This window comes from Hydractinia symbiolongicarpus, chromosome 11 (genome assembly GCF_029227915.1).
Source record: "Hydractinia symbiolongicarpus strain clone_291-10 chromosome 11, HSymV2.1, whole genome shotgun sequence".
Lineage (NCBI taxonomy): Eukaryota > Metazoa > Cnidaria > Hydrozoa > Anthoathecata > Hydractiniidae > Hydractinia > Hydractinia symbiolongicarpus.
The window spans coordinates 5,512,114-5,527,580 of NC_079885.1; the positions used below are offsets into that span (position 1 = coordinate 5,512,114).

Genomic DNA, 15,467 nt, shown 5'->3' on the forward strand with positions numbered 1-15,467 from the left:
GTGGAACACCACGTACCCCAAGAGGGTCTCACCTTTTCGACTAAATCGATAAGTCTACTGGCTGGCGAGGAGTCACTTTATTGTCGACGACTGCATCCCTGATAGGAAGCGATAAAAGCGAAGACAGTCCTTGCATAAACTAGCCATCTCAGTGAGACATAGAAAGCACCACTTGTGGTTGTTAACACAGTCTTATACAGCTTTGCCCAAGAATCTTTGTAGGCAGAAAAAGCAGCTGTCCCTGTGGTACCCTTTTGAAGCATGAATATAGCTCTTATTACAATGGGAAGAAATATGATAGATGACTAGGGGATCATTAAGGCGCAGCTCAAAAAGTTAAAACATGCCTGCCTTTACGTGAGACTTGAAAACTCGCGGGACTACAGAATTATAGAATAGCGTATAATAAATATGATGCTCGTACTATTGTTATGTATCGCTTTGCTCAGTGGCAGCAGTGAAAAAACGGCGGGAAGAATTGACGAATTGGACCCACATGCCTAGTCTGTGAGGTAATAAGCCGAATAGCAACGAATTCAGACGGCATGAGAGGTAATTTCGTATATTGCCTGCTGTGGATCACTCTCCTAACCGTGGAAGACTCGTTTCCAAACCGAGACGAGTAGTAGGAAAAAATCAAGAGTAAGCTTTTGTATAGATCGCCATACAAAATTCTAGTTGAACCCTGAAACTCGAAAGAAAAGATAAATTCGCAAAGCACTATTGAGGCATTTTTCAAAGCTATTCCAGCACATTTACAAGACCCGCAGACAACTTGGGGACACGAAAGGCAATCCTGACGAAACTTACATTTCTCTTGAAGATTTAAAGTAGATAGAATACGCTACATCAGACCCTGACTTTTGAGCTAGATTACATCAACTTGTCTATGTATTTGCCTAAAATATTTTGCCTGTAGTCGTCCATACAAAACCCTAGTTGGGACCTTGGAAATGCAAGTAAACGTTGTCTTCCTTTTCTAACACATTCTGAGTCCATTTTCACGTGATACAAGTCCGATCCTTTTATATCAAAGATAAAGGTTTTTGTATCGTTGCTCTCGATGTATGAAGAGCTGTCGGGTATAAGCGTTAAGCAAGCGTAAAAGCCCTTTAACGGCTTTCTCCTGAGAATGAAAAAATGCAGCTAGGTGACGCTATCGCTGACCTCCAAGGTGTGGACAGATCAGCTGCACTCTGACAAATCCCATGTCCTTTGCCTGCTCTTCTATCAGTGATTTTATTTTAGATGGTACCATCCTTATTATCTCCTTAACGTTAGCTTTTTTTTGCCCAGGATGCGAAATTTTTAGAATAACTAGCGCAGTACGTGCTTGTGTTCTTAAGGTGTTCGGTCAACGTCTTCTTGAAACTCTTCGTTTAGGCAATACTGTCGAGGTAATCCTCATCCGCGAACTTCGTCATGAAGCGTAGGTGTCGTCCCTTGGCTACTTGCTCTTGGCTGCAAGAGCGTCACAAGCAGTTATGTATTATTAAGTATTGGGCGGGAAAAACTTTTAGTAACGTTTGTAAAATTTAATCACTTTTCCCCGACTTTCCCCCGATGATAAAGTATGCATGCAAGAAACACTACCGTATCTTAGAAACAAGAACGAGGTTGGTGTCCAGTTTTATTTTGAGTTTTTTAAGGCTGAAATACACTATCATTTTTCAACGATAATTGGAAAATGATCATTGAAAAATGATAGTGTATTTCAGCCTTTAGTTGACGAAGGGAGTGCGGAAGGTGTGCGCAAAATTTATTTTCATTTCATGCGCATTACACATGGCACCAGAAACCCTTTAACAACACGCGGAAACAAACCAAAACAAACCAAGAAAGAAAGCACATCATGTGTTTGGCAGCCATGTGTATTTTTCTTTATATTTTTAAAGTTTAAGGCGAAAAGGCAAAGCCAATTTTTTTGTCATTTATTTGTAATAACGGTTCCAGGGTCAAGAATAATTATTGCAATAACTTTGGAATTCGTAAAGCGAAATCATGATAATTTAGCTAAAAGCTGAATTGCATGACATTAGCTATATATAGCTACCTATAGCTATACTTTTAAATAAGAATACCTACCTAGTTAATTATTATTATAAATCACTAGTGGTTTTTTTATATAATTTAATAATATTAGTGTTTTTTTTTCTTTCTATAATTTAGCTTTTTCTGAGCCAGCAGCCTACCTAGCTGCCTGTTGAGCTATAATGGCAAAGGTACACACAAGATCTCAGTGAAACTCTGAAATAACTAAAATAATTGCGCAAAACTACCATCAGTCCTTGCGACCCACCACATTAACCAGATAACAAATCGCTCCAACCAGCAACCAGGTAATGAGTTTCAGCACAACCTAAGAAGCCCCTGTGTATTTTCTCGAATGGAGTCGAGGGTGGCTCTGTAATCACAGAAGGTAGTGGAGCTTGATAGGGTGCATTCTTAAACAGTCCTTGCATCTCTGACGCACATGTCATCACTCATACCTGGCTAAAAGAATACTGATCTGGCGTGACAACCCATAGATGACACACTTTGATGTGCAGAATGAAGGATTATAGCTATTGTATCTGTGAGTGAGGCAAGAATCACAATCTTTCATCATTAAAACAACACCGTCAGCTTTATAGAGACTATAACGGTAACGCCAACAGCCTCATCTGTACGGTAACTGTCAGGAAAGCTTTGTCGAATCGCATTTAAGCATGGTTCGATTTTTCTTAGTCTTTGATGCAACCTGGTCCCATTTAATCGAGTAAATCAATTTAGTGTACTGACGAATTGCACCAAGCATGATGGGAGAATGAAGAGTGCAATACAGCTGAAGCGCAAAACCCCAAGGATATGTATAATATCAAATCCGCAGGGAAGTGTCCATTGCTTCAGTCAGAAGAGATTCTACAGAAATATTGTTGCTGTGCCAATATCACTTACAAATGCTGTGATAGTGGATGGTGCATTACAGCCCTGTGACATATTTTTAAAAAGGTGGAATTGGATTCCGCAGTCTGAATATGAAGCAGCAGGGCACGCTCTGGAGAAGATTGGAGTGAATTCTCAAGCTGAACGTCAATATGTGGACATGACAGATAGGGCTTATGCAGGCTAAGCATTGCATGCGGTTGCTTAGCCATAATGGGTCTAGTGGCAGTGGCAAAACCACATCTGTGTATCGGACACGTTAGGATTGTCATTGTTTAATATGTAAATACCTCAAATCAAATTGTCTTCTCTTGAGTATCTCAAAACATGGATAAAAATAATTCTTTGCAACTTTATTATTTAGTCAAAAATGTTTTGATCTAAAGGTAGAAAGAAACAAAATATATATAATGTAAATGTTCCAGATAACATGCATAATGTCCAAACTAGTATCACATAACACAACCACATAATATTTTCCATAATGTTCAAACAATGTTTCACATAACACAAACATAAATGTTTCAATATCTTACAATTATCTACCTCCATTCTTTCCAAGTGTTCCAACTATCTTAATCTTCTTATCTGGATAATATTTTTTATGTTACAAATACCTAGCCTGTTTTTTAGCTCTTCTTAACAATTTCTGCCTTTTAGACTGGTATTACATTTCCACCTAACCATTCTCATATCATTCCTTTCTAAACGATTAAGTTCTTCGTGTTTCGCTGCCCATGTCTCACTACGATACAACATAACACTTATTACAAAGGCCTCACACAACCTACCTTTTACCTCAATTGACAAGACTCTGCTAGTTAACAAAGAAAGTAACTCTCTAAATGTCTTCCAAGCAGAATCTATTCTGCAAGTAACACTTCTTTTCACACCCCCTTCACTACCCAACATATCACCTAAGTAACAGAAGTATCTCTAACAAGTTATTGTTGTGCATCATCCAGGCTGGAAATGCTTATAATCTAAACTTATAATCCCACCTTTGCAATGCTTGCATACAAACTGAATGTCCGCTTTTAGACTTCCTCCACTACCACTGCACTTCTTATGTACCCAATGCTTACAAGTCTGACAACAAACTGAGTTACTTCCAAACCCTTTTCTGCAAACTTCACAAGATAAAAGATGATATTCCATTTGGGCAGTAGAAAAGAACAAATTCCAAATCAACACCATGATATCCTTACACCTATGCAACCCTGTTTGCCAAATATTTAACAATGGCTTCATTCTCAATGTGTAAAACAACATGCTTATTTTCCAAGCTTCCAGTCCAACAAATTATACGTAAAAGCTTGTAAAAATGCCCATTAAGACGTAATCCTGATGTGTCTGTTTAAAAGTCAGTCTTTCCTACTATCACTCAATGTCTTTCTAAGCATATACTGATAAATAGATACAATGTTGTAATTCTACCACATTTCACCACTTTACCAGGAAAGGAAAGGGTCCCAATTAACTTTTGCTAAGTCTATCACTAGATTAATTAGGTCTATTTCTATGCTAAGAGAGATGACCGCCAAACGGTAATGCAACATCAAGATAAAATCTGTTTTCTCACTTATAGTATAAATGCCAGTATTTGGTTATGTTCCAACAAAAGTAAAAATTTCACAACCTACAAGCTGTAGAGTACTAGCAAAGTGATTACATAGCCCTTTTTCTGGCTCAAATTATCTCTAATAACTTGCTTCATTGTATACTAACCTCACTGTTGTTCTAAAAGAGTATTTTGCAGCAGGAGGAAGTTACAAATTTTGTTTTGTCAGTTAAAGATTACCACCCACTTTGACACAAGCTGATTTCATACAAAATATGTCCATGAAGTTATTTATCTTTTTAAAAAATCTTAATTGGTTTTTAAGATTTTGGACTTCCAAATTCCACTACTTATGCATGACATCAAGTTGTTGTGAGTGAGGTGTTGTAATTTACTTTTTTACTAAGGCACGTTAGGGTTATATGTTTTAGCCATTCAGTTCAATTAAGTTTTAGAGCTTCTTGATAATGTCATAATTTTGCATAATTAATAAAACTTTTGTGAACACCAATGAAGAGTTTCCCAAAAACTAACAGATTTATATATAGGCTCTTTTATATGGAGTAAAGCTTTTAAGTGGGAGGTGAGTCTTAAACACTATCATGATCTTTTTTAAATTTCAGTTTATATTTAATTTGACCAGAATTTGAAGTCATCAACATATGTCAAAACGAAACCAATGTTAAATAATAAAAAAAATTTGTACTGAAAATATAAGGGGTTTGTTTTAGGTGAAAAAGGGTATTTTATTGTATTTGAGACAGGGATTTTCTTGATCAGCGTTTTAAGATCTATACGACAGGGTTATGGATTTCTGGAAAAAATTTTTGTGATCCTATTAGCTACTTTGCTGACATCAGCAAAATTTTTAAATCTTTATATCTTCTTAACTTTTTGTCAATAACACATGATAATATACATTTTTCTCATCAGCGTTTCAATCTCTCACATTACAGGAAACGAATAAACTAAATTTCGCCAATTTTTTTTTTGTATATGCAAAATCTGAAACAACCTATTTTCCCATTGCCCTTCTGCCTAAGTGGATTTCTCGATGGGCCTTATCGACTAGTATATAGATAATGTGCAATGAATATGACAAATTGGATTTGTGATGTAAAGGAAAAACAGATTCTTATGCTTAATGCATGTCTTAATTTCGAAACCAAAAATTTAAAGACAAGATACAAATTTGTTAAAAAATTGTCAGTAGAATTATAGATATATTAAAAAAAATCTATATAATAATATGCCAGTTCCGTGTGTCTGTCTGTCACTTTTGCAAAGTGGATTACATTCTTCAAAATTTTCTTTAACAAATTCTATAAAACATCGCTTATAAAATTGTTCTGTAATTTACCAAACTTTACCGATAAAATAGTATTGACGTCAAAGGAAAGTTAATTAAGATTAGTGAAGCCATTACAATGCACTTAAAACTTTGAGGCCAAATAACTTGGAAACGAGGTGGTGACGTCAATGTTTTTTCACCGCGTGGGTAACTAGGGACAACCTGGGACCAATTTGGTTAAGTTTTCCAAACCTGGGTCCCCGAATCCGTTTCGGAATGGACGGTTTGATGACGTCATCAAAAAACCTTTAAACCTTGATATCTCTGCAACCGTTTGTCAAAGATAAATGATCATATACATTTTCTTGATCAGCATTTCAAGATCTATACGATGAAGGCAACAGGTATACAAATTTCTAAAAATATATATTTATTTTGTATTTGCACTGCTGACGTCAGCAAAAAAACTAAAACAACCTATTTTTCCATTGTCCTTCTGCCTAAGTGTGGATTTATCGACTAGTGTAATAATAATACAACAAGAAACTTTGCAAGATTGTTAGCCACAACTATAATTAATTATATTTTTTGCACAAGAAAGCAAGCAATTAAGTTCAGATGTGGCAACACATTCCTGTGGGCATTTTGATGTCAATAATTGAATTATTTATGTTTAAAGTTAATAACATTGTTGAGAATCAAATATAATAACTTTACCATAGTGTCGGGAACAAGAGAGAATTTCCATTCTCATGAATTATATATAATTTTTTTACAATTCTTTTTACTCAACTGTTGACAATTTTTTACAATTCTTGTGCATGGTATATTTTTATATTTAATATATTTATTAAATTTATTAAATAATATTCTGTTATAAAGACTTAGTTTAGGTACTAAAAGGCCTTCATGTTTTTATCTGAGTGAAGTAAAGCAAAAGATTTCATTGTCATTGAGTTTTACTGGATGTGTTTGTATTCTTTTTAATGAATGACATGTTATAAAACTGTAAGCTTTTTTATAAAGGCACTTTATGAATCAGTTTTGAAAACTTGTTATTGATTTGCATAGCTTTCTTTGCAATGTAATTCATCTGGATTATGAAATATTAATAGTTTGTAAAAATAGGAATTAATGATTTAAAATCTTATAATCTCCATGAATGAGCAGCAACTACAAATAATTTAAAAATTTACGTGTATATTCTTGAAATAAAATTGTGCTGAAGAAAGTTTAGCTAATTGTTGCAGCTGTAATTAGAACATGTTATAAGTTATCGTACTTTTTTTTGTTTTCTTCAGAATTTTTTTTTTTTTTTTTGTGTGTTGGCCTTCTGATATTTTGTTTTTTATTTAAAAGCTCTATGCTTCAAAAGTTTTTTTCCAAGATACATATTACCTACTTGTAATATGTTGATATCTTTATATTCCCTCTGTTTCATGTTTGTGTATATCTTAGACAGCGTTATGATTGTAATGTATTAAAGTATGTGTAGTAATAAAAGTTTACAACATAAACCTGCAAAAAATCAGCTTATAGGAAAGTGTGCAGGTTTGGTAAATGTATTTTTTAGGAATACTTGTGGTGCTTTGTGACATTGTTTCGGTAAGCAAAATTGGAAAATAACTGTTTTGTAATTGTCTGTTCTTTATAAAGTATGAATTGATATACCATATACCATACCATATTTTTGTTTCTTTCTTACTTTGTTTTGATTGTTTTTTCGTTTCCTTTATGTTTATGTAAGTTTTTGTTTTATGGGTTTTTTTTGTTGTGCGTGTTTTAATTTTGTGTATTTAGCACATAAATTTTGTTAACAAATTTTGTTGTTATATATGACCTCTTTATATTTTTGTAGGACACAAGAAATATAAATTATTTAAAAAGAATTTGTCTTTAAAGAGTTCTACAAAGTCTTGTGTGTCCAATGTGTATAAATTTAATGTGTTTTTTTCAGGGATAAAAAAATCAAATAATCAAAATAATATAGTTTGAAACAAAAATGAATGCACATCAAGGAAAGGACACTAAAGTAATATCAAATGGTCATAATAGTCCAACTATGAAAAACAAAGAAATAAATGGATCTAGTCCTAAAATGCACAAAAAGCACAAATGGTGTATTCCTTCCTCAGACATGTCAAGAAGAACGGTAAATCCCATCCGAAGAGTTGTAGATACCATGCGAATAGAACCCAATCCAAGTTACAGTCCAATTTCTCTTTCAATTGGTATACTCGCTTATTTTTATTATTCTTTAAGTTAAGACATCATTTAAATTCTTGCATACTTTTCTAGAACACCAGAAATCACCCTGATTTGTGTTGTAGCGAAAGTATTTGCATACTTTTTTTAATAAAAAAAAAATAATATCAAAATGTTTTGTGAGTAAAGTCTCGAAGCGAGAATGTGGGTAAAAATTGAATAGCCTGTCATTTGATTCTTTTTTTTAATTTGAACAATTTTTCCAAGTTACTGCTCTATCTTATTTGCACCATGCATCAAAATATTGACACACCTACTCACTACCTTTTTTAACTGTTCATTACTCATAACTTAATAGCCTCATTAAGAATATTGAAAAACAAGATTTGCTTGTTTGTTATATGTTAATTTGTGATTTTACTCTATTGTAGCTCTATGAAGACACATATTGATTTTGGCAGCAGGCCAACTAATGCATAATGTTATAATAAAATCTACACAAATTTAGTGGAAATCTCACTGACAACAAAATTTAAATAGACTGTGGGTCATTAAACATGAAATTGTGGCCTGAGTACTAGTATTTTTCCCGGTAACTTACAACTTATGAATGTTAAAGTATAGACAAGTGTTATTTTTATAATTTTTTTTGAAACATTTCTATATATATTTATCCTTAAAAATAATCCTTTTGGTTCCACTTAGGATCTAAGAAATGTCTACATCCTTTTTTCTTATATTTTCTAATATAGAAGGAGGGAGGGGTTAAAGTAAGGGTTAAAGATATTGCAAAGTAATTCACACTTTCAGATGAGTGTATTATGAGATTTGTGATTTATTGTATCAGCATCTGCAACTTTCTGTGCTGATTTTAAGAGCTGAGACTGATAGAAAATGTAAAATAAAGCTACAAAGTTTGCTGTTGCTTTTAACTTTAATTACAGGAAAGTGAATGGTGGAGAATTAGTTTATGAGCGCTGAAGATAAACATAGCATAATAAATGTTATGTTGCACATCTAACTGATATTTTTAACTAACTAACTAACTAACTAACTAACTAACTAGATTAAGCCATATATGAAGGTTTTCTACTTTAGAAATTAGGGAGATTTTTTTTGAAATCTTTTAGAGACAATTATTGTCTGTCGTAGAGCAGGTTATTGTGCCATCACTGTGTTTAAAATTCTTCCTTTATATTTTCTTTGCTCTTTTTTCAAAACAAACTTTTGTTTGATTCTGTTGCATGTATTATGCAGACCATAATTTATTCTATTTTGTTTTAAATCCTGATCTGAATTTTACAGCAGATAACACGAGATAAAACACAAAAATTATCATACAGCTCAATATAATGGATTGTTGTCAAATCTTTGCTTGAACAATCCGGTAGTCTGTTAATTAGTGTAATATAAATGTTAAGAAGAACCTAATTTGGTAGCCTTTTTTTACTTAGGTGACCCAACTGTATTTGGTAATCTCCTTCCACACCCTAACATGTTAGAAGCTATCGAAGAAAGTTTACATTCACATAAACACAACGGTTATGGACCAGCTATTGGTGCGTTGTACCTTTATTGGATATTTCATTACTTTAATAGTTTTATTACGTTAACCTTTTTTTAAAAAAAATAATTTATTTGTGAAGTATCAGTTATGTTGAACACAGAGTACTGTCATACATCTCGAACACAGAGTACTGTTGTATATCATACATCTCATTGATTCATTCATTGTCTTTGAGTTACTATTTATTAGCTATTTATCTTTTGGTATTTTATAAAAGTCTTTTATGTCTAGGTAATCTGGAGGCAAGGAAAGCGATAGCAAAATGTATGACAGTTCCAGAAGCACCACTCACAGAAAAGGTCTGTTTCCTTCACATACTTCAGGAGAGTCCTTAAGTTATTTCACGCAGTGATTTATGTTTTGCATGACATGCGTAACCTGCAGATTAAACCATTCAAACAAATTGGGATATCTCAAAAAAAATGATTGGAATGAAGATACAGTTAATCAAAACCTGTCAATGTGTACCTTGCATTTTTATACATTTTAAAGACCACCTGGCTACCATATTATAAGAGTGACAGTTCCATCCTAAAGTTATGTGGCTAGGTAGCTAGGTTTGTACATGCACTTTGAACCATTAGCATAAGATGTAAATAGATCGATTAGGCGTGGTGCCCTTACGAACGTTATGTATTTCTCTTAAGCTTCTCCAAAAGTATGACATACTAGCTATCCGTGACTAAATAACTCAAATATATTCGTGAAACTCCTTTACCTTCTCTCTAGTTCCAAGATATAGATATTGTATCGAAATATTGAATATGAAGTCTCCATATCAAATATGATAAAAATAATTAAAAACAGCATTTTTTTAAATGAGCTTTCGACTCTGACCAGAGCCATGATCACATTCATATATTTTGGAACCAAAAAAAATGTTACATAAAATACTATCTACAATTCATAAGAGAAAAAAAATAATCAATTAAATAAATGCAAAGGTTTATTTCTATTGAGACTCGGTTCCTCTTTACGTATAAAAAGACTCTCTTTAATCTCCAAGATGTAGTTAACAGGTTCAGATTGTCAACAGACAATATAACTTACGATCTTGACTTTTTTTCTGCCTCAAGTTAAGAAGAAACGTATTAAAAAGTTATTTCGGGTGTTAGTTGGTTAAGTAAGGTTATATGGTGCATGATAAAATGTTCTTCAATTAATTTTTAAATTTCTTATTTTTTAGGATATCGTTATAACATCTGCTTGTTCTGGTGCGATCGAAATATGTATAGGCACTCTCGCTAACCCAGGTGATAACATGCTGTGTCCGAAACCAGGATTTTCCTTATACAAGACAATTGGAACTTCTAATGGTGTTGATGTCAGATATTACAATTTAATGGTAAGATTGAACAACCATTCAAAACCAAGAAACTTTAGAATACTTTGTTTTTTCTGATGACTAATTTGTAGAATTCAATTTTCAAAAATTGTTTAAATTTTTAAGCCGAATAAAGAATGGGAAGTTGATCTCGAACATATGGAATCTTTAATAGATGAAAAAACCAAATTTATAGTAGTCAACAATCCTTCGAATCCATGTGGATCAGTATACACCAGACAACATCTCTTAGCCATACTGGAAGGTAAAAACATGTGCTTTCAACATCTTTTGTTAACATTATTGGGTTGGTTTAATTGTCAGCAAGAGTTTTTCAGTCCTTTGTTATGTTATGTGAAACGTTTTTTTTTTATCGCAGTATAATTTATAGTTGTGTAAATTTCAGTTGCAGAAAGAAACAAGTTACCAATCTTAGCTGATGAAATCTACGCTTATTCAGTAAGTTTCCTCATTTTTGCTTGCTCACGTAATTTGTAGTCAAAAAAGTTTTATTAACAAAACTCATTCTTCCAGGTGTTTTCGGGAGAAACATTTTATCCATTAGCCAGTCTAACAACTTCAGTACCAGTTCTCTCGTGTTGTGCTATATCAAAAAGGTACGCTAACTTGAATGTTCATGATTTTTTTTATTATAAACACAAGAAAAATGCCAGAATTACATTAATTGTATTTTTAATAGATAAAATTGAAATCAAAGTTAAATGGTAAGAATACTATTGTGAGATTCTGCTTCGCCAACTTTTTTATGGAACGTAATATCAACCATATGTTGTTTTGTCACACTTCTCTGAAGTTATCATTCAGATCAAAAATATCCTCTCTATTTAAAATCATGTTCTGTTTTTTTTTATGAAATATGTTTTAAAACTACTGGTAAGGTGATGAAACTGCATGATATTCTATCCATCTTCTCATACGTAGGTTCTTAGTTCCTGGATGGAGACTTGGCTGGATTCAAATACATGATCGCAATGACTTATTCAAAGAGGTCTGGAAGTTCGCTTTTTCATTCGAGCGTTTCTATATTTTTAAATCATCGATACGTTTTATTTTTACGTACAACATGTGTTCACACTAGCTGTTCAGGGTTTTTTATACAAGCTGTGTATTTTCTTTTGGTAGGTGAGAGCAGGTCTTGCAGATATGGCCACACGTATTCTTGGAGCGAATTCCATTATTCAAGGTGCACTGCCCCGTATACTGCGTGACACTCCACAGGATTGGTTCGACGAAAACATGGCTTTTATAGAGGTGACTAACAAGTTAAAAAATAACTCATGTTTGTTTCTCAATATTTTGTGTAACAGTTGTATGTAGCATTTTTGTGTATTTAATTAGAAAGATTTCCTTTCTTTTCAACTCAGTCTCAAAACATCTTTTTTCTTCTATTTTCTTCTATTTTGTAAAGTGAAGCAATTTATATACATGCTGTTGTTCTTTCCTAGGATATTACCAACGTGGCTTGCAATTCTTTGTCGAAAGTTCCTGGTTTGAAATGCATTCGACCACGTGGTGCTATGTACATGATGGTAGGTTTTACTGCGGGTCAGTGTTGGAAGTGTGGAGGAGTTGGTGACAATAAGAATGAATAAGTTTGAGAAATATCGTGAGGGTAAAATGCGGAAAATTATTTCTATTGTCCTTTTACGGATTTGTATTTAAAAATAAAATGTTGGAACCCGTTGTAATATTCTAACAACATGATTTTAGCGATGCAGCCATCTTTATTCTAACTAGTGAATACCATCCGTAAAAAAGGTTTTTTCTGTGAATTGAGGATATGCGCCTTTAAAGTGACAATTAAAGAAATGGAAACCCAACGTTTTCTTGTCCTACGTATGCATATTGATAGATATTGATAAAATTATATATAGCTGTCTGTGACTTTGTAACGATGTCTCTAAGAACCACGTTGTAAAAAAAATTGTACTAGTAATAAGAATATATGAACTTTATTTTTGTATGCTTCCATTTAGGTTGGTATCGATAAAACAATTTTGAAGTCAATTAAGGATGATATTCATTTCACGACAGATTTGATGGCAAAAAAATCTGTCTTTTGTCTACCTGGCACGGTAAGTTTACTATCCAGTAGACTGCTCAGGTTTCTCGTCAGTTTTATCTCTGTAATAAAACGCCATGTTTCTGTGTCACTCATTTAAGAGTGTCTCTGTGTGTATGGTTGAAAGGGATAATGTAAGACTTGCTAAACAAAGAAGTCTCTATTATACCAATGCATCATTTTTATCTCCAATTTAAGATCTGATTTTTCGACTATCTATTAATTAAAGCCGCACATATTGATCAACAATATGTAGAGATTCATATACCCAACTAAACTGTTCGCAGGAAGTGCGTTGATGTGAATGTAAATGATACATGGACCCGTCCATACAATATCATATTTTTGTAAATGATTTCGTCTTTGATGGCGACATCACGACAATGTAAATTGAATAGCTCATCTGTTATCGGAGGTGAATTTTTCCAGCGATTACAAATAGTGTGTTAATATTGCATTATTTTCAGAAAAGGATTCATGTCAACATGCACACCACCAATCTATAACTTGACGGTTGATTAGTTATTTGTAAAATTCGCGATCTTGTTTTTAGTGCTTTCAATTCCCCGATTACTTCCGGGTTGTGTTAACTGTACCGCGCGGAATGGTAGAAGAAGCATGTGCACGAATTGAAGAATATTGTCGAGAAATTATCGAACAGAACAGTGTCGACTAATTAATTGATTAATCAAAGTACATAACTGATCATTTTTATTAGTTAGTAAACAACATACCTAAATGACTGCGTAAGATATGTTTGCGAATTTGTCTCGTATGAGAAATTTAAATTCTGTATTTTTTTAACAAGGACGGACATTTGCAATCTTTTATTTCGTATTTTTTCTTATTTTCGGCTTGTTCGCCATATTCTTGTATATTCAGTAAAAATGTATTTTAGACATTCAATCAAAACGAATAGCTTTGTAAGCTTACTAAATTTCAATCTTCGATTCCGTAATTTCAATAACATTTTTAGCCTTCGCAAACTTAAATTTTTCCACAAACAATTTCTTCCCAGTAAAGTTTCGACATTTAAAATGTAACGTTGTCAGTGAAAAGCTGACTATGAAGTTTTTAAGTTGAATAATTCAACTTTGTGAAAAGCTGACTATGAAGTTTTTAAGTTTGAATAATCCAACTTTGTGGATACATACCTCTGCAAACAAATTTACCATTTTACATTCCATACGGAAACAGTATGAACTTCAACAACTGTCAATTTTTTGTAAAACCTATTTCAAAATCAACTTTCTATTGAAGCATGCCGACACCTCATCGTTGATTCTGGAATGTGATTTTCTGTTAGACGGGGGAAAGTCTCAAACATTTTGAATTCCTTATGTGCAAACACATACTTGTTTGCAGAGAGAAAAAAATATTTTAAGCAGAATTGGTTTCCTTGTGAAGAAGTAATATTTTGACTTGTAATAAATAAAAGTATTAATATTTAATATCTAAACTGAAGTTGTCGTCGGATCGGTTAATTTTTTGAATGCATAAATTATGTGTGTTTCACATAAATTATGTGTGTTTTACAAAAATTATGGGTGCTTTACATAAATTATGTATATTTTACATAAATTCACGCAAGACGATTACATAAATGACGACAGGGATTCCATTATCAGATCATTCTTTAAAATTTAGCCGATCAGACAAGAATATGGACAACGAATTTATTTTGTTAGTGCATTTAAATGTCTTCATTGTTAAACATATTTAATAGTTGAAAAAAAATTTTGACCTCGTGCATTCTTTACTTTCATTTTTATAATTTTTATTTTATTTGAATGTGTAATGTTATTATATTGTGCTACCTGAGACCCAGGCTTTTAATTGTCTTTTAATAAAAATGAGACGTAATAGTCTGGGTAGTGGGTTTTTGTCTGTTGTAAAAGTTCCTAAAAAATGTTTATTTTTTTACTAAGAATTAATTTTGCATAGTTTAGTTCTTTTAGTTTATGCGAACTGAAAAAATGTATCTGAAAGTTAACAAGTTTTTAATAATCCATGCTTTTCCTTAAGTTTATCGGATTTATCGGACTAACAGTCAGGTTAGCTAGATATATTTGTTGGTAACGCATTTTCCTCGCATACTTTTTCGGTTTGTATTTATGTGCAAAATAAATTAAATTTTCAAACAGAAAAATTGTTTTTCATTGCGTTTACTTGAGAAACCAATTTTTATATTGTGTTTACTTGAGAAATCTACTAAAGTGTAGTTTCATTGTGTTTACTTGAGAAACCTACTAAAGTGTTGTTTCATTGTGTTTACTTGAGAAATCTACTGAAGTGTAGTTTCATTGTGTTTACTTGAGAAACCTACTAAAGTGTTGTTTCATTGTGTTTACTTGAGAAATCTACTGAAGTGTAGTTTCATTGTGTTTACTTGAGAAATCTACTAAAGTGTTGTTTCATTGTGTTTACTTGAGAAACCTACTGAAGTGTAGTTTCATTGTGTTTACTTGAGAAATCTACTGAAGTGTAGTTTCATTGTGTTTACTTGAGAAA

At 32.7% G+C, this 15,467-nt stretch overlaps 1 protein-coding gene across 1 annotated transcript; it reads left to right on the forward strand.

Moving 5' to 3' along the window:
- Positions 1 to 7,032: 7,032 nt before the first annotated feature.
- LOC130614155 (tyrosine aminotransferase-like) lies at positions 7,033 to 14,899 on the forward strand. Its single transcript, XM_057435563.1, has 12 exons — positions 7,033 to 8,008; positions 9,437 to 9,541; positions 9,781 to 9,848; positions 10,736 to 10,894; positions 11,000 to 11,138; positions 11,280 to 11,332; positions 11,408 to 11,490; positions 11,816 to 11,882; positions 12,017 to 12,145; positions 12,340 to 12,423; positions 12,871 to 12,969; positions 13,510 to 14,899. Exons 1-12 carry the CDS (start codon positions 7,780 to 7,782, stop codon positions 13,630 to 13,632), a joined length of 1,338 nt encoding a protein of 445 aa, XP_057291546.1. The 5' UTR covers positions 7,033 to 7,779; the 3' UTR covers positions 13,633 to 14,899.
- The last annotated feature ends 568 nt before the right edge of the window (positions 14,900 to 15,467 follow it).